The 19,477-nt window shown below is 41.2% G+C and overlaps 1 protein-coding gene across 3 annotated transcripts in view; it reads right to left on the reverse strand.

Annotated features, from left to right (window-relative positions):
• Positions 1-1,208: 1,208 nt before the first annotated feature.
• Positions 1,209-19,477, reverse strand: part of LOC119660819 (WASH complex subunit 4-like) — a 113,384-nt gene continuing 95,115 nt past the window's right edge. The window contains exons 4-5 of one of the 3 annotated variants that reach the window (XR_005250490.1): positions 1,447-1,559; positions 1,220-1,372 (exon numbers count right to left, since the gene is read on the reverse strand). Coding sequence is in view for 2 of the 3 variants with exons in the window: in XM_038069674.1 (XP_037925602.1) it covers positions 1,533-1,559 (27 nt within the window). In the remaining variant the exon portion in view is untranslated. Of the gene's footprint in view, positions 1,560-19,477 lie in introns of all 3 variants that reach the window. The other 2 variants (XM_038069674.1, XM_038069676.1) reach the window with 2 other exon arrangements.

Consider the following 19,477-nt stretch of genomic DNA (forward strand, 5'->3'; position numbering starts at 1 on the left):
AATTTCTTCCCAAATAACAGAACACCTTAAAATAATCGACTCTAATAACCACGCGATAATAGAAAACATGAATAAACAAATTAAAATCAATAACGTATTTCAAAATAATTTATTTATAACACTCAATATTAATCAAACAAATCAAATATTAGAACAACTCTCGGAAAACGCCAATAACTCAAATAAACAAATTATAATACTAATAAACATACAACTTAATCAAAACCTCGACTCAATAAAAGACGAAATTGAAAAAATAATAGACAACATTAATTCAGCGCGAACAGGACTAATGTCGCGTTCTATTTTAACGAAAGATGAAATTTCAGATCAAAAAATTTCCTTTGATGAACTTAAAGACATAACTATTAACGTATTTGCTAAAGAAAACATAATTATATTTGTAATTAATATCCCTATACTTACTCAACCAATACTATCTTACTATGTAAAACAAATACTTAATAAAAATAATGAAACCTTAAACATAAGAATAAACGATGTAACACTATACCATGGAGAATATTACGAAACACAAAAACTTGTAAAACAATTAAAAAATAAACTAAAATGCAATAAATCAAATTGCATAATTCTAGCTAACAATAAACCAAATTTAATAGAAATAGAAAAGGAATATTGTACATAACAAATATTAACAGAAAAATTATACAAAATTGTAATGAAAAAACTTACCAATTAAATGAGCATTATATTAATAGATATACACAATGTAAAATACAAAGCCTTGGCAAACTATACAGTAACGAAATTAAAAAATTCTCTAAATTTTGAAAAATTAAAAATCAACGATATAAAAGAAATAAATGAAATAAAATATAACAATAAAAAAGAAAGAATGTTATTGATTCGAATCAATTATAATAATCATATCATATATTGCAATTCGCTTTTACAAAAGAAATAATATAAAAATAAAATTCATAAATAATAAACAAATAGAACCTGAAATAGAACTAAGTAAAATAGTTATCGTTCCGATGCTTGTAGTTCTTCTAAATAAAAATAAAACTAGGTAGCTTGCTTCTACTACAATATATTTTAATAGTTAGTAAATACGTATTTCGAAAGCTACTTACTCTCTTCCTCAGTACTTAAGCTACCCTAGCTTAGTAGCTTTCGAAATACGCATTTACTAACTATTAAAATATATTGTAGTAGAAGCAGTTTTATTTTTATTTAGAACTAAGTAAAATAAAAATTGAGGACAACAATAAACTTAAGGTAGGAGGAGTTACACAGGACCTTACACCCATTAATATAAGTACGCCTAGTACACTTGCACCTAACCCCAAGGTCACCTTCACCAATAGTCCAGATAATGACATCAGCCCATATCATAACAAGTAATCTATAATGTAAACATTAATATAAGTTCATATGTAAACATCCCCCAACTAATGTAAACATCAATCCGATCAATACCATATGGCTCATCGCCTTATCTTTTCCAATATTCAATTCATATCTCAAATATGATGAGTCGTCACTATTTCAAACAATAGATGAATTCATTCGATCGACATAATATAAACAAACTGGATCAAAAGAAGATCATCATATATACAAAATATTATGATAAATTACAGAATATCCAAAATCCATTATCAGCATTTTGCATCCTTTGTCTGAAACACTATAAATATAGATCTCATCTCAGTCTTATAAGTTTCCTTCAGCTCAGTTCACAAGGAGAAAGTTCCGTTGAAGTCGAGACCGGTTAGTTACTTTAGTCCGGTTCAGTTTCAGGCAGGTTCCGTTCAAGTCACTTTAGTTCCGGGAAGTTAGTTCATTATAAGGCATTCCATTATCACTTCAGTTCAGACTCTTGTTCAGTTAATTCATTAGTTCGGGTTCTTAGTTTGTAATCACTCTTAGAAAATAATAAAGTCCATTTAAATAATAAAAGTGATCTTTCAATAAGTCTCACGGTTGGGAACATAAACCTTTATTTTTTGAATAGTGTGACATACATAATTCGTCACTCGCGCGAAAACATTAGCACATCGAAGCGTCTCACTGCTAGCAAGGCGCTGGCTAAAATCAAAGATACCGTTCACCACACGAACGCCCATGTCGTCTAGATTGAGGATGTCACAGTACGCCGGACAGACACAGAGCACATGGAACCAGTCCTCGTCCAGAAGCAGTTTGAAACTTCACATTTCCGTCACAGGTCTTACATTTCACATATTCAGAAATTGCTGCAAACACTGTTATAAAATTTAAAATGCGATACTCAACAGACGGATCACGCGGAACTGAAATTTTTCTCTTGTTCTTTAAATTTTTTTGCCGAGGCACTGAAACTACTTTCATCCGTTTCGGCTGTTTTTGGATTAAAAACATTTTTTTCGCTTTTTTGGTCTCGACTTACGTATATTAAGAGATTTTCTCATTTTTCTAGAAGCCTTCATTTTCAAATTACAGATAGAATTTTAACGAACTCACAAGTTTACTGCTTGCCTTAGCTGCTTATACTAACTACCACCTTTCAGGTATAAAAGCGACAATAACACACTGATGTTTTACCCATCTAAATACATTAGAAGGGAACATTTAGAATAGGTAGGTGCAAAAGGGACACAGCGTTCCAGGTAAGCGCTGTCGCTCCGGCCTTATGCTTCTAACCGCTCTGAAACGCCTTTTAAAATTTGCATGTAACTTCGAAATATTCAAATCGTTTTTATGAAAATTCTAACTGTATATAACCCCTCAACGGCCAGCGTGGCCGAGATGCGGGCGACGTTGGACGCTCAGCGTTCGAGTGCCAGATCGCGAGCTCGCTCACGGTCTGCCACACGAAAAGGGCGTTCGGGTAGCAGGTCGTCAAGACAGCCTGCGGACAAAGGTATTTGCTGGTACCATCGTAACTTCGGAGATAAAGCGACAAGACGTACGCTATCTTGTAAATTCGCGCCTACCGCAAAAAACTAGGTCCGCGGGGGGTCTTGGCGACGGCCACCCAGAGCGCAGCGCCACGTCGCCTAACTATTTTCGACCCCCTCAGCAGGCGCAACTACCTCGTCGACACTGGTGCGGAGGTTTCAGTTCTTCCCGTACCCCGACATCATAAACTTTATCCACAGCCCCTCAAACTGGCGGCAGCAACTGGCAGGCAAGTGGACGTGAGTCTTGGCTTGCGTAGGACATTTTCGTGGCATTTCATCCTGGCGGATGTCAGCTTCCCCATATTAGGCGCAGACTTCTTGTGTCACTATGGGTTGCTGGTGGATTTGCAAAATAAGTCCCTTATAGACCCACAACCAACCTAAATTCGTCGGGCCAAATGGTATCTCAAGCTGACAATAACCTTTCCGTTCTTTTGGAAGACATCACCGACTCTCGTGTTCGGACACTCCTCCAAAAGTTCAGCCAGATTACTACCGAGTGTAGTCTCTCAAGTACAGTGGAGCATAATGTGCAGCACCACATTAACACTACTGGTTCCCCGATCTTCTCGAAGGTGCGTTTTCTACCACCCCAGAAGCTGGCTATTGCGCGGAAAGAATTTGAACAACTCGTTCAACAGGGTATTTGCAGGCCCTCAAACAGCTGTTGGTCTTCCCCATTACATATGGTACCTAAGCCTAATGGTGAATGGCGCCCTGTGGGGATTACAGAAGGCTAAATGCACAGACTGTTCCTGACCGATATCCAATTCCACTCATCCACGACTTTGCGCATCACCTCGCGAATTGCCGCATCTTTTCGACCTTGGACTTAGCCAAGGCTTATCACCAAATCCCAGTAGCTCCTGAAGACATTCCAAAGACGGCAATATGCACACCTTTGAACCCTTCGAGTTCACCCGAATGACTTTCGGATTGTGCAATGCGGCGCAAACCTTTCAAAGGTTCATTCACTCAGTCCTGCGAAACCTCGATTTCTGTTTCGTATATTTGGATGATGTTTTGGTCGCTTCTTCCACTGAATCTGAGCACTTAACCCATCTCGAGTGCATTGTTCAACGTCTCCTTGAGGCCGGTTTAGTCCTAAACGTTGAGAAATGCAAATTCCTTCAACAACAGGTGAGATTCCTCGGCCACTCCATTTTCTCTGAAGGAATACAGCCCGACCCAGACAAGGTGCAAGCAATTACAAGCTTCCCGCGTCCGAAAACAGTGAGGGAGTTGAGGAGGTTCTTGGGCATGCTAAACTTCTACCGTCGTTTCCTGCCCAAGGCCCATCACCGGTCCGTTTGAACGCATACTTGTCTGGCCCCAAAACAAAAGACACACGAGAGATTGTGTGGTCTGAAAAGTCTCTCTGCGCGTTCGATAAATCCCGACAGCAACTGGCTGATGCTACACTTTTGGCATTTCCTCTGCAAGATGCACCCCTAGCCGTTTTTGTTGATGCCTCTGACATCGCAGTTGGTGCTGCCCTTCACCAAAAGGTGGATCAAATTTGGCAGCCGCTGAGCTTCTTCTCGAAACAGTTGAATCCCGCTCAACGGAATTACAGTACCTACGATCGCGAACTGCTCGCCGCGTACTTGAGCATCAAATACTTCCGTTTCTCCCTAGAAGGCAGGCCGTTCACAGTGTTCACGGACCATAAGCCTCTCACGTATGCTTTGAAACAGAAGCCCGACAAAGCGTCCCCTCGTCAGCTTCGACACCTGAGCTTCATAAGCCAGTTTACGTCAGACATCCAGCACGTGTCCGGCAAGGACAACATAGTTGCTGACGCTTTGTCTCGTGTCTCCGAGGTTAACATCCCCGCCTCACTCGATTTCTCGGCTATTGCCAAGGCGCAGGAGGATGACGCAGCACTTCAGAGCCTCAAATCCAACCCCAAATACAAATTTCGGGAGTTGCCCATCTTCGGCTCAAACCTCTCGCTCTGCTGCGAAGACTCGGAAAAGGGACCTCGGCCATACATTCCGGCCACATTTCGCAAGGAAGTGTTCCACGCAGTTCACGACTTGGCGCATCCCGGCATCAGGACAACAAATCGGTTAGCCACCGAAAAATACTTCTGGCCCTCCATGAACAAGGATATCAATTCCTGGGCCAGAGAGTGCATCGCATGCCAGAAGTGTAAAGTCTCCAGGCATGTAAGGAAAGAAGTGGGCTCATTCCCCCGCACTACCAAGCGTTTCCACACATACACCTCGACATAATAGGGCCTTTGCGAGACTCGCACGGTTACAAGTATTGCCTCACAATCATCGACAGGTTCACGCGGTGGCCTGAGGCAGTACCTCTGAAAGACATTACGGCGCAATCTTGTGCCGAAGCCCTCTGCCGAGAGTGAATACCTCGCTTTGGCGTCCCTGCAGTGATCATCACTGACCAGGGAATGCAATTTGATTCCACCCTTTTCTCGGAGTTAGGCAAACTCCTGGGTTTTAAACGCCAGCGGACTACTGCATACCACCCGCAATCCAATGGGATGCTAGAACGGTGGCACCGGACGCTGAAAGTTGGACTCAAGTCTTGCCTCTCGTCCTCCTCGGCCTACGTACAACCCGCCGAGAGGAATTTGCTGCCAGCCCTGCGGAGCTGGTATACGGGGAGAATCCAAAACTCCCAAGCGATCCGGTCTTCGACAAGAGATCGGGTCTCACGGAGTCGGGGTTGGTGCGTCTGCTGAGGGACAATCTCCGATGCATCAAAGCGCCACCACCCACTCGACACTCGTCCATACCTGCTTGTTCGCCCAAGGAACTGGACACGTGCACGCACGTTCTGGTCAGGACGGATGCCGTCCGGAAGCCGCTGCAGCCTCCATATGAAGGCCCGTACCGCGTTTTCGAGAGGGGAGAACATTTCTTCCAGCTCGAGATCGGTGGATACAAAAAGGCGGTCTCTTTGTCCAGACTGAAACGCGTGTGCGCCCCGAAGCAGCGTCGTATCCGTTTTGTGGATTAACGGGGGAGAGAGTTCCGGGATCGGTCGCCAAAACCCCCTAGGTTTCGTCTGGGGGCGGAGTGATTTGGCGCGGCAGGATCCGCAGCATTTGAAATTTATTTCGAATGTTGCGGATGCGGACGGTAGATGGCGCGGAACTCTCCACTCAATCATTTTAGAACTCGCCACGGGAGTGGAGAATTAGCGGTGAGGAAAGTTGCCGTTGGTTGGGGCAGTAAGGACCGCATGGAAATAAGCCGGTCTCTTCGGTCTCCAACCGCGGCGGGTAGCAGTCGTGAATCGAAGTCCGTTTAAGTCAACTTCGAAGCTAGTAGTGCCATCGCTAACCATGATGGACATTTAAATTTGAGGGAATTAGTGTTACTTAAGAACAACGATCACATGTGAATAAAACTTTATAAGAAACTCATCGAAATGGAGTCCTTCTAAAAGTGTTGTTTTTGTTACTAAATTACCTTTTCACTGGAAGCATTTCAGTCAATATCGATTTATTTAAACTTATTCGAAATAGCTTCATGACGGATCAAGTGATTAAATTACTAAAATCTTGTTTGAAACATGTATCCAGCCACAGGGCAAAGACCCATCATGTCAGAAACCAGGCTGGCCGGTCTCTTCGGTCTCCAACATAGAGCTGTGGTTAGATCAACCTGATAAAGCAGGCGTCTCTACGGAAAGAGCCGTCCATGTGGTTCAATGCATCGCCAAGCATGTGTGGCATCCATGCCTAGGAGGTGTTCATTCCCCAGTAGAAGACCAAACTACTGGTGGAATGATGAACTGACCGGCCTTCGATCAGCCTGCCACCGAGCCAGAAGAGCGGCTCAGAGGGCGGTAGTTTGATTCGAGCAGGGGCAAAAAGAGTGCACTTATGAGGCAGCTCGCAAAACCCTCAAGCTAGCTATCCAGCGAAGCAAAAGGAAATGCTTTAAGGACCTCGGCTCAGAAGCGAAGGTAAACCCGTGGGGGAGTGCCTATAGAATCGTGATGGGACGATTCAGAGGCCGTTGATCTCCGCAGATCACGTGTCCCGTCCTCTTGCCGAAAATTATCCAGGAGTTAACCCTCCGCAAGATAACGCCGACACATTCCAACCACCACTGAATGTGACGGCAATTCCGCCAGTCACCAGAGACGAACTGCTGGAGATCTGCGGTAAAATGGGAGACAATAAAGCGCCGGGCCTGGACGGAGTACCGAATAAAGCCTTTAAGCTTGCTGTGAAATCCAGACCGGACATGTTCGCTAAGTTATTCGAAGCATTGCATGTCCGAGGGAATATTTCCAGCAGCATGGAAGCGGCAGAAGTTGGTACTTCTACCTAAGCCTGGTAAACCTCCAGGTGAACCATCCTCACACCGCCCATATTATCTTTTGGACACTGTGGGAAAAATCCACGGAAAGGGTAGTACCAGCAAATATTGCGTGGTAGTAACCTTGGATGTGAAAAATGCAGTCAATTCGGTAGATTGGAGTCCAATACGCAAATCCCTAGCGAAGTATCCCCGCCTATCTCGCTGCTATCGTCGATAGTTATTTAACATGAAAGGGGGAAAGGAGGCTCTGGTATAACACTGATGATGGACCCCAGGAGTACGTTGTTTCCACGGGTGTCCCGCAGGGCTCCGTATTGGGCCCACTGTGCGCTCGAATTGTCTTAGGCACACACAGTTGATGACATGCGCAGCTAGCAGTCCGGCTAATGTGTGCAAGACTGCTCCATTATAGCATGGTCACGTCGAACTCCAAAATAAGCAACGGAGATGCAAAGCACTATCTCCAGCCCGTGCCCGAGATACTCAAGGGATCCTGACTGCAACACCACATACTAGATCTGAAACTCGCGCCAAGTAGCAATCCATGCGGTTCAATTCGGCCAAGCACTCTGATGACATGGGCAGCAAATAGTCCGTCGTGGGGGTTAGACTGCTCCATTGTAGCATAGCAACGTTCAACTCACAAATAAAAGTCTGAGGTTAATTATGCGGTGTTTCCAACGATTAATTATCTGAAATAATAAAAAACTTGTTCTCTTCATCAGTCTTCCCGAATATCGGTATTTGCAAGAATAAATATCCACACCAACGAAAAAGAAACAACAAGTTTTTTATTATTTCAAATATAAAGTCTGTTAAAATTGGAACTAGGCACTCTCAACGAAGCACTAAAGCGATATCCGTGAAAACACATCTATTGAGAGCCAAGGCGGCCTTTCAGATCGGCAATATGGGTTCCATAAAGCCAGCCGAAGATGGAATCCACGGAAAGGGTGGTACCAGCAAATATTGCGTGGTAGTAACCCTGGACGTGAAAAATGCATTCAATTCGGCCAATTGGAATCTAACACGGAAAAGCCCTAGCGAAGGTTGGTATTCCCGCCTATCTCGCTGCTATCGTCGATAGTTATTTAACTGAAAGGAGGCTCTGATATGACACCGATGACGGACCCCAGGAGTACGTTGTTTCCGCGGGTGGCCCGCAAGGCTCCGTATTGGGCCCACTACTGTGGAATATTATGTACAACGATGTATTTAATCTTCCTCTTCCGGAGGAAGACACAGTGGTAGGTTACGCTGACGACATAGCGCTGGTTGTAGTCGCAAAGCATCTCGAAGATGCTGAGTTATACTCAAGCGAGGCAATTAGTGCTGTTAATGTTAGTTTAGAGAGGTCTGGTCTGACACTTCCGGAAGCGGTCCTCATCACTAAGCGCCCGAAGAGAAATTACGCCTCCATTAAAATCGGGAATCATATTATCACTTCCAAGCCGACCATCAAATACTTGGGGGTGGTGATAGACAGGAAGCTCAGCTATAGGCAACACGTGCTGTATTTTTGGGATAAATCATCCACTGCTAGTATGGCCCTGGCGAGGATGATACCGAACGTGGAAGAGCCACGGTATACCTCCAGTTTGCTTATAGCCAGTGTGGTGATCATGCTCTATGCGACCCCCGTTTTGGAGGGAGGCGTTGCGGATGTCAGTTAATACTAAGAAACTGAGTGCAGTCTACAGGAAAACAGCCCTGATGGTATGCTCTGCCTTCAGGACTGTCTCGGATGATGCAACATTCGTCATCTCCGGAATGATGACGATTGACATATTGGCAGATGAGATGGCGAATATATACAATGCCAAGCCAGTCTCTTCCTCATCGCAGGCAAAGAAGGCTAAGAGGGAAAGATCCATAAATAGATGGCAAAAGCAGTGGGAATGCTCGGGAAAGGGTCGGTGGAATCACAGGCTCATTCCTGCCATCAAGGAGTGGTTGGAGAGACGACACAGTGAGGTTAATTATAATCTCACCCAGTTTCTCACGGGGCACAGAGGATATCGCCAATACCTGCGCAGGTTTAAATGGAGACCTCACCCGAATGTCCAAATTACGATGGACTCCCAGAGGGAGAAAGGAGGACTCTAGAGGTGCTGGTACCAGAAAATCTGGTGCCGAAAATGGTTAGCACAACAAGAGAACTGAGATGTGATCAACCCATGATCGCATCTATCCAAAATAAACTACAAAAGGCAGAGGGGAGAAGAAAAGCGCGATCATGTACGCCGCGTATAGAAGGAAGGTGATTAAGCTAAATGAGCTGACTCCGCCCCGTGATATAATACCTTATGGTGGTTCCGTGCTGTAGGGAGGGAGTCGGGGGTGGTTTTAGTGGGTAAAAATCCCACACACTGGTATGTCCAGTGAATTTATTAGAGTTAGTTATATAGAATTAGCAAGTTGGTTGAGGAGATATCAGAATGGGGCATATTTTCAGACCCGGAATTCATATAAGTGCACCTCACTGATTTTTTTTTCAGGGATCCCTTTAAAAACCACCAAAATCTATGTCACCCATCATATGCGTAGAATTTCACAGTTCCCATACGTCCACAAAATTTCCATCGGATGGGTTAAGGCGTTTTGGGGGAAAAGAGCGTTAAACAGACAGACAGACAGATAGTGAATCGATTTTAATAAGAGTTGGTGTCACACAACTTTAAAAGAGGCTGGGTAGAGATAAACTCTTCAGGAACAGAATTTTAATATTTCACCGAGACATCAATTAATCTTCGACAATGTGGCTTCAGCACTCTATTGCATGGTTTAATATGCAGTAAATTCCCGCGAAACTGATAAGTTTGAACTGACATAACTTTGGACCGCTAACAGCTGGAATTTCATCAAACTCCGCGTGCATAGAATAGTGTCCTCTATGCTGATGTTAGTACTTTCTGGGTGAATCTAAGGGATTGTTTTCAGTTAATTTCTAAAAGTTGGTAGTATAGTATTAGCAAGTTTATTTGAGTTGGTCTCGAATTTGAATAGATTTTCGAGGCTTAGATTTCGGATCAGGGCACCACCCCCATTTTCGTCAGATATTTGGGGTTGGCTTATCTTCGAAAATAAGTCCTGTCTCAATTTAAGTGTGTACATTTTCACCCTTGCTAACGCACTCCCCAATTCATGCCAGTTTCGGAAAGTGGAAATCCAGGCCTTTCATTTGATAGCACACACGACCATATTCGGTGAAAAAATTTTACATCCTTTTGCATGTATGGGGAGCCCTCTTCAAACCCCACCTAAATATATGTCACTGACTGTATGAGTAGGAGTTCATAGTTCCCATACCACTAAAGTTCGACCGGATCGGTTTAGCCCTTTTGGGGAGAATGCGTGTGACAGACAGTGAATCCATTTTAGTCAGGTTTTGTCTTACACAAAACCTTAGAAAGGGCTGGAGAAAAATAGATTCTTCATGGATGGAATTTTAATAATTCACTCAACTGTCAATTATTTTCGTTTATTATGACGTCAGCATCTTATTTGCATGGCTTAAGATGCAGTAAATTCACGCGATAAATGTGAATTGCTATAGCTTTGAGATATTTCCATTGCATACGTATGTACGATAGTGTGCTCTGTGCTGAGACGAGATTTAGTACTCCCAGGGTGAACTTAAGGGATTGCTTTTAGTCAATTTCTAAAAGTTGGTAATAAAATATTAGCAAGTGTATTTGAGCATATATCGGAATGGGAAATATTTTGTGGCTTAGATTTCATATAGGCGCACTAACTTGATTTTGTTTTAGATTTTTAGGTTGGGTAGTTTCCAAAATGAGTCCTGTTTGACTTCAGGTGTGCACGTTTTGACGCTTTACTCGCATACGTTGCAATTCGGGCCAAAACTAATACTAGTTTTTGACTACTTACTCGGGAAATTTCCAATCCACGCCAAAACTGATTTCACTTTCGGAAAGTACTAATTGAGACTTTTCGTTTGATACCGACCAGTTACTATCAGTCAGTCAATTTCTAAAAGTTGGTAGTATAGTATTAACAAGTTTATTTGATCAGATATCGGAATGGAAACCGTTTATGAGGCCCAGATTTCATATAAGAGTGGTGTACACTCAGCTATTCATCTAGGAAAGCTAGATATATCTACGGACACTGCCACTGTTCTGTGCGCAGTGTGATGAAACCTGTAGAGGTATATAAATACGTTCTGGGATAGTTTCCGGCACTTGTGGAAAGTAGGTTGAGGCATCTGGGAGAACAGTTTAATACCAGATACAAAGTTGAAAGATTTGGAAATAGGGAATATAGTAAAGTAGGTCGAGGCATCTGGGAGAACAATTAATACCAGATGCAAAGTTGAAAGATTTGGAAGTAGGGAATATACTAAAATTCCTAACGATTATAGGCTTGCTTTGGATATTATGATTAATAGGTACACTATAACCAGTAAAACGGGCACAATAATTCTTTAAGCACGCGGTGCGACTTTCCCTTAACAGAATCATAATAAGTGTGCTCATTTTGATTCCGTACTCGCCCACTTTCCAATCCATGCCAAAAGTAATACCCGTTTCGAGAAGTAATAATCCATACCTTTCATTCACATGACTATATTCTGTGAAAAAAAAAATTTACCTCCCCTTTTGCATGTATGGGCAGCCTCCTTTTATACCCCACTTTATTTCACTCACTATGTGCGTGGGATTTCATAGTACTGATGCGCCCACCAAATTTTGATAGAATCGGTTTAGTCGTTTAGGAGAAAAGTGCGTGTGATAGACATACTGTCCATCTATATGTCTGACTGACAGTGAATCGATTTTTAACAAGGTTTTGTTTTACAGAAAACCTTAAAAAGTACTGAGGAAAAGTAAACAACTTAAATTACTGTCTCTCAAACATGACTAATGATCAATTTCTTTTAATCTGTTTAAAATATAGAACAAACTTTTGATATTTTGAACCAGAATCTTGTGGCAATACAAAATACCAGTAAATATTATAATAACGGCTAAGTATGACACACATACCATGTAATCAAGTAAGTAAGGAAACAACAAAAATATTGATATTGCCTTGTTGAAAATCAAGCCGAAGCTAGAAAATCTCCCACTTATGCTACACCTCTTATGTCTCCTTACAATGCCAGACTAGAGTCAAGCTCAACAGGGTCTTCGTTTCCCGCTGATTATTCCAAGCCCGTTCCCTTGGCTGTGGTTTCGCTAGATAGTAGATAGGGACATGAAAGTCCTGGGGGTTTTACGTGAGTACCTGCCGTGAAGGCATAGTCCCACGGTCCTCTTCGGACACGGATTGAATTTGGGACCACAATCAGAGCCCCGCCATGCAAGCACAGCGGTCCTGGTTTATATTGAGTGCAGGCCTCAACATTCATACCAGTGGATGCGAGGCCTATCTAACACCTCTGCCGCAACTAAGAGTACGGCACCCAAGTTGTACAGCGCAACTCCGCGCTCGAGCTCCGAGGTGCTCTGCCCGCGATGTAGGCATAACCACAACCACCATGAAACTCTCACTAGGGGGCCAACCGCAAATAACCGGGGCGAGAAACACATCCTCCAGGAATACTCCTGGAGCATATGCTCTCAGAGGGCCATCCCGGTTCCCTATGATACCAGATAACCTCCGGTGAGGCTTCGTGGTCGAAGCCACTTCAGATGAGTCCTTGCAGACTCGAGTCTGATCGCCCTCCTCGAGTACGTGGGAACGGAACTCCCCAACGGGTTAACTGGAATCAGCCCGAGGCGGAGAACCGCAACGGAACCTTTAACCAGCTAACTACTGCTCTGCGTACAACCCAAACACAAAGGACATCACAAGACAAACACAAACAGAAAACACACAGGACATCACAAGACAACACAAACACATAACACACAGGACTGGTGGCTATCCACCATGGCCACTAAGGCCATTCACCCAACAACCGCAGGCGAAGCAGCGTCGAGAAACTCCCTCCTTCGTTGGAAGACAGCACGCGCGAAAACATTAGCACATCGAAGCGTCTCACTGCTAGCAAGGCACTGGCTAAAATCAAAGATACCGCTCACCACACGAACGCCCATGTCGTCTAGATTGCGGATGTCACAGTACGCCGGACAGATACAGAGCACATCGAACCAGTCCTCTGGGTCAGCCCCACACAGAATACAACCCTGCGTGGAAGCAAGGTTCCGCTTGAAGAGAAACTCATTCAAGCTACCATGCCCCGTCAGGAGGAAGCCCATCTCAAGTCCAAAGTCCACGACGGAACTTCCTCTGGCAGACACATATCTGAACGTACTTATATGGGACCCGACCTTTCCCACATTCGTTCCATCTAAGCTGCCACTTAGATGTTACACTCTCGTCTAACACCTTTTTGACCGCAAGCGGCCCTAGCCCTTCAACCTGATTACTACCTACAAGATCTGTTTGCAGCAAAGATACGACCCTCCTGATCCTGTAGGCCGTGGCACGCCGGACTACCTCCAGATCAAGAGGAGGAACACCAACAAAACCTGCATGGCGTCGGTCGAGACCGTACGACATACAGGAAGACACGATAACAACGCCACTCGCTGACAAGCGTAGAGCAGCTGCCTGCCCCTTACCGTCAGCGCCAAATCACACAACAAAGGGGACCCATACGTACAACATGCCAGGAAAGAGCCCCCAATAAATGGATCTAGCAGCTCTTCTGCTTAGACCGCACTCCACACTCATCACTCGCCTCAGCATACACACCAATTTAGTCAACCGTGGCTTGAGCTCGCGCAGGTGCGGAGCCAAGTACATGCGTTCCGCGATCGTGACTCCCAAGTATGTCACTTTCTTCCGGTATTTCAATGGAACTCTATTGAGTTTAATGCATGGCGTGCGACGCAGGTAGCCTTTCAGCATCATCTCGACGGTTTTTTTCCGTGGAGACCGCGACACCGACTTTTTAAAGACCACGAGTTAACGATGCGCAAGTTATACAGGACCTTACACCCATTAACATAAGTACACCAAGTACACTTGTACCTAACCCCAAGGTCACCTTCACCAATAATCCAGATGAAGACATCAGTCCATATCATCAGTAATATAAGAACATATATAAACATCCTCAACCAATGTAAACACTAACCTAAGTTCATATGTAAACATCCCTTAACTAATGTAAACATCGATCCGTTCAATCTCATATGACTCATCTTATCTTTTCCAATATCCAATTCGTATCTTCAATACGATGAGTCATCACTATTTCATCATTTCAAACGATAGATGACTTCATTCGATCTATAAACAAACTAGATCAAATGAAGATCAGCGCGTAATTAAAATATCATATTACAGAATATGCAAAATGCACTATCAGCATTTTGCATCCTTTGTCTAGAACACTATAAATATAGAACTCATCCCAACATTAGACAGTTCTAGTTTTGATTTGTTGATCTTCGTATCTTGGACGTGATTAGTCCATCCTTATAGTAAAGTCGAGTCGGGTTCTTGTAATGGAGTTCTTGTCAAGTAATACTTAGTTCCGGGATATAGTATTAAGTAGAATACCAGTGTTATTCGAAGTTTATAATAAAGTGCTTTTAAATTAATAAAAGTGGCGTTTCGAATAATAAGTCTCGCGGAAGAGACTTTTAAAATTTATCGTTTTGAATAGCGCAAGCCCGCTATTCGTAACTGGCGCAGTCGTCCGTCAAAAGGTGGGAGGAAACCCCTTTTCGACTCGTAACCTACAGTTATTCGAAGAAAATTCGAATAACCTAATAACAATATTCGTTTTGAGAATGAAGGGGGGTCCTAAGTCCGCATCAACTTAATGCAGGACCGGACCAATTGAGGAGCAACTTACTCCTTCTTTTCTGGTCCACGGACCCCTCGCAGGGCTTGCACCCAAACTTTTTTAAAAAAAGTCAAGCGACGGCGGCTTTACGGTTTCTTACCAGGGCAGAGGCAGAGGTGAGGCAGCGTCTGACGATTTGCCTCTGCCCTGGTAAGAAACCGTAAAGCCGCCGTCGCTTGCCTTTTTTTTCTAATAACAATAGTTCAAGAAAATTGAACTATCACTATAACTCACATTATTCGGAGAAAATTCGAACAATATAATAAAAACTAGTTCAAGAAAATTGAACTACTATCAACCACTCGAAGAAAATTCGACTGGCTAACACAAAAATATATAGTCCCTATTGTGCTAAACTCCATAAGTAGTCTGGAGAAAATTCAGGCGAAGGGAGCATACAAAATACTATATATATAATAAACAGTGAACACAGTGAATAATAATACAAATCAAATAATACAAATCAAAATAACAAATATAACACAACAAAATGGTTGAACAAATCCCTCTACCACTCGACTTTGGAGAACTCATCAAGGAAGCGAGAAAACTTCCCACATACACCGGAAACAACAGAGAATACTCTCTAACAACATGGCTTGAGGAAGCCACATCCTTACTACAACTTGTCCAGCCTGGTGATCAACAGTCGTACATTTTGAGACTAATACTCTACAAACTGCAAGGCGAAGCCAGACACGTAGTCCAAAAATTACCTAACCCAACATGGAACACCGTCAAAAACATTCTTCTATCAACATTTGGAGTCCACGAAACATATTCTACAATTGTAAACCGAATCCATAAAGTAAGTTCTAGAAATATAGAGGACACATATTATAAATTAAACAAACTATTAAATAGAATAAATACTAAATATGTACAAGATCCTCAAAGGGAATCCCATTCCGAATTTAACCCAATCAGAAACGAAAATTTAGTCATGAATAAATTCAAATCCCTTTTACCAGAATTCAAATCATACTTAATTGAGACGAGAAATTGCGAAACGCTTAACCAAGCTTATAACTTATTGCGCGAAATTGAACAAAATATTGACAACAGTAATTATAATAATAAATACAAAAATAACAATAATAACTTCCGTAATAACTTCAATTCAAATTCAAATACTAACAAGTGTCAAACAAACAGATATAACAATCACAGACCCAATAATAACAGTAACAGACAATATAATAACAGTAACCACTACCGTGATCGAAATAATAATAATAATAATAATTACAATCAAAACTATAATCGCAATTACAACCGAAATTATAACTCCAACAACAGAATGGAAATAGACAATTCTAATATATACAGACATAATAACCCAAACCCAGATCCAATTGAACCAATGGATACAAATTTTCAGGTAATCGCCTCGGAAATTACCTACCAATAATCAATCTCCATATTGATAATCAAATTGTACCTACACTAATTGATACAGGTGCATCCATTTCCAGTATTGACAAAAATAGTCTTCCACAAAACCCAAAAATTTCACTAGACACCCCAATCTCTGTAAACGGATTAGGTGGATCCTATAATGTACAACACAAAGTTAAATCTAACATGCCCACGGAATTCAATTTACCACAATCACATAAAGTATTATGGCACGTAATGGATTTCCAGAATAAGGAATTCAAAGCCGTTATTGGTCAAAACATTTTACATCCCTTAAACGCCCAAATAAATGTAGGCGAAGGTGTAATGTTAATTAATAGTGAAAAACTAAAATTCAATTATTCGATCCCTGATGAGATAAATTATCAAATCGACATTGAAACCAACCAGTCCCGTGATCAATTGTTTGAAGGATTGAACAGCGAAGAGGCAATAATCCTCAAGAAAATACTCAGCGAATATGAGTCACTATTCTATCGAGAAGGACAAAACCTTAGTTGCACAACCCAAACAAAACACGAAATCATCACTAAAACCAATAAACCCCTTTATTCCAGAATCTATCGTTTTCAACCTGCCCATGAAAAAGAGGTCGAAAATCAAATTAACGACATGTTAAAACAAAACATTATAAAACCATCACATTCCCCCTATAACGCACCAATATGGGTCGTTCCAAAAAAACTAGATAACTCCGGTAAACAAAAATGGAGAATTGTAATTGACTATAGAAAACTAAACGAAGAAACTATAGATGACAAATTTCCAATTCCAAATATAGAATCCATATTTGACAAACTCGGAAAAGCCCAGTACTTCACAACCCTTGATCTAGCAAAAGGATTTCATCAAATTGAGATCAGCGAACATGATCGTCATAAAACTGCCTTTTCTACTCCCCAAGGACACTACGAATTCAATCGTATGCCCTTTGGTTTGAAAAACGCCCCTGCAACCTTTCAGCGAATGATCAACGAAGTTCTTAGAGAACATGTGAATAAAATATGTGTAGTATACTTGGATGACATACTAATTTTCGCCACTTCCCTTCAGGAAATGGAACTCAATATTAAAAAAATATTTAATACCCTTGAAAAATACAAACTCAAAATACAAATCAATAAATGTAAATTCTTCGCAAAGTCCACGGAATACCTAGGACACGTTTTAACAACAGATGGAATAGAACCAAACCCCGAAAAAAATTAAAATAATCAAAAATCTGAAAATCCCTAAAACTACAAAAGAAATAAAATCATTCTTGGGAATAACTGGCTATTATAGAAAATTCATAAATAATTATGCAAAAATTGCATCACCACTTACTGAAGCCCTGAAAAAAGACAATCAAATTAATATTGAAAACCCAAAATACGTTGCAGCCTTCGAAAAATTAAAGGAACTTTTAATAAATCACCCCATCCTAAAAATCCCGATTTTAAACAAAAATTCGTACTCACAACAGATGCTTCAAATAAGGCAATAGGTGCCGTCCTTTCACAAAATGGACATCCGATATCGTACGCAAGTAGGACACTCAATGAACATGAGCGTAACTATAGTACAATAGAAAAAGAACTATTAGCAATCGTTTGGTCCACAAAATACTTCAGACCTTACCTATACGGAGTAAAATTTGATATTAAAACAGACCATAGACTCCTTGTATGGCTCAGTAACCTAAAGGAACCCAATTCTAAACTACAACGGTGGAAAATAAAACTAAATGAATACAACTTTAACATTGAATACGTTAAAGGTAAAGAAAACAAAGTAGCTGACTTTTTGAGTAGAATAAACGCCGACAAATTTGAAATAAACGTATTAACAGAAAATAGTCCAATTGAGAAAATGGATATAGATCAGATATCCGATATTGCAACCATACACTCTGGAACAGAAGGCCAACATGACCATATCCCTATAAAAGACGGAATAGTAAATATATATAAAACTCAAATAATAATTGTAGAAAGAAAACAAAAAGAAATTCAAATCGTCAATAAAAAAAGACGAATATTCATTGATCAGAGCGACATAAATTCAGAAAATGCTATAATAGATATACTTCGACGTTACATACCTGAAAAAGGACACATAGGTATATATTGCAAATTAAACGACCATCAATGGAACGTAGTTCAACAAAATATAATAAATCTTTATTCCAATAATAACGACCTAAAATTTATCAAATATACCCAACTTGTAATTGACTTAATCAACGAAGAACAATGTTACGACAAAATTAGAGAAATACACGAAAATACCAATCACCGTGGAATAACAGAAAACTATGCCGAAATCAAAAACAAATTCTACTATAATGGGATACTCAAACTAATAACCAAATATATAAATAATTGTGACATATGTAACCAAATCAAATACGACCGAAACCCTGTAAAACCAAAATTTCTAATTTCCGAAACCCCAACAGATGTCAACGAAATAATACACATAGATGTATTTACCATCAAAAAACGACTATTCTTTACCACTATAGACAAATTTTCCAAACACCTATACGTAAAAGAAACTTCCGATAAAAACGCCATAACCTTTATTCAATTACTACGCGAAAGAAACGCAAATTTAGGTAAACCCCTCAAAATAACGAATTCAATATGGTAAACATTAAAGAATACCTGAAATCTGAAAACATCGAAATACATTTCACTTCCCCTAAATCACATACAGGAAATTCCGACATGAATAGATGTCATAGTACCCTTTTGGAACATATCAGAACCTTAATTAAAACAAAACCATCCTTGAACATTAGTGAACAAGTATTAAAATCAGTAGAATATTACAACAATACAATACACTCCACAATTGAAGCAAAACCCTTGAATGTTCAATATGGAAATATTGAAAAATCTAAATTACGTATAATAATAACCGATAAAAAACTAAAATGAATAAAATATCATAACAAACTAGAGAACCTAAACCAGAAATCGAAAACGGAGAAATATATATAAAAAACTACGAAAGTGAAAGACATAAAG

Source organism: Hermetia illucens, chromosome 7 (genome assembly GCF_905115235.1).
Source record: "Hermetia illucens chromosome 7, iHerIll2.2.curated.20191125, whole genome shotgun sequence".
NCBI classification, from domain to species: domain Eukaryota; kingdom Metazoa; phylum Arthropoda; class Insecta; order Diptera; family Stratiomyidae; genus Hermetia; species Hermetia illucens.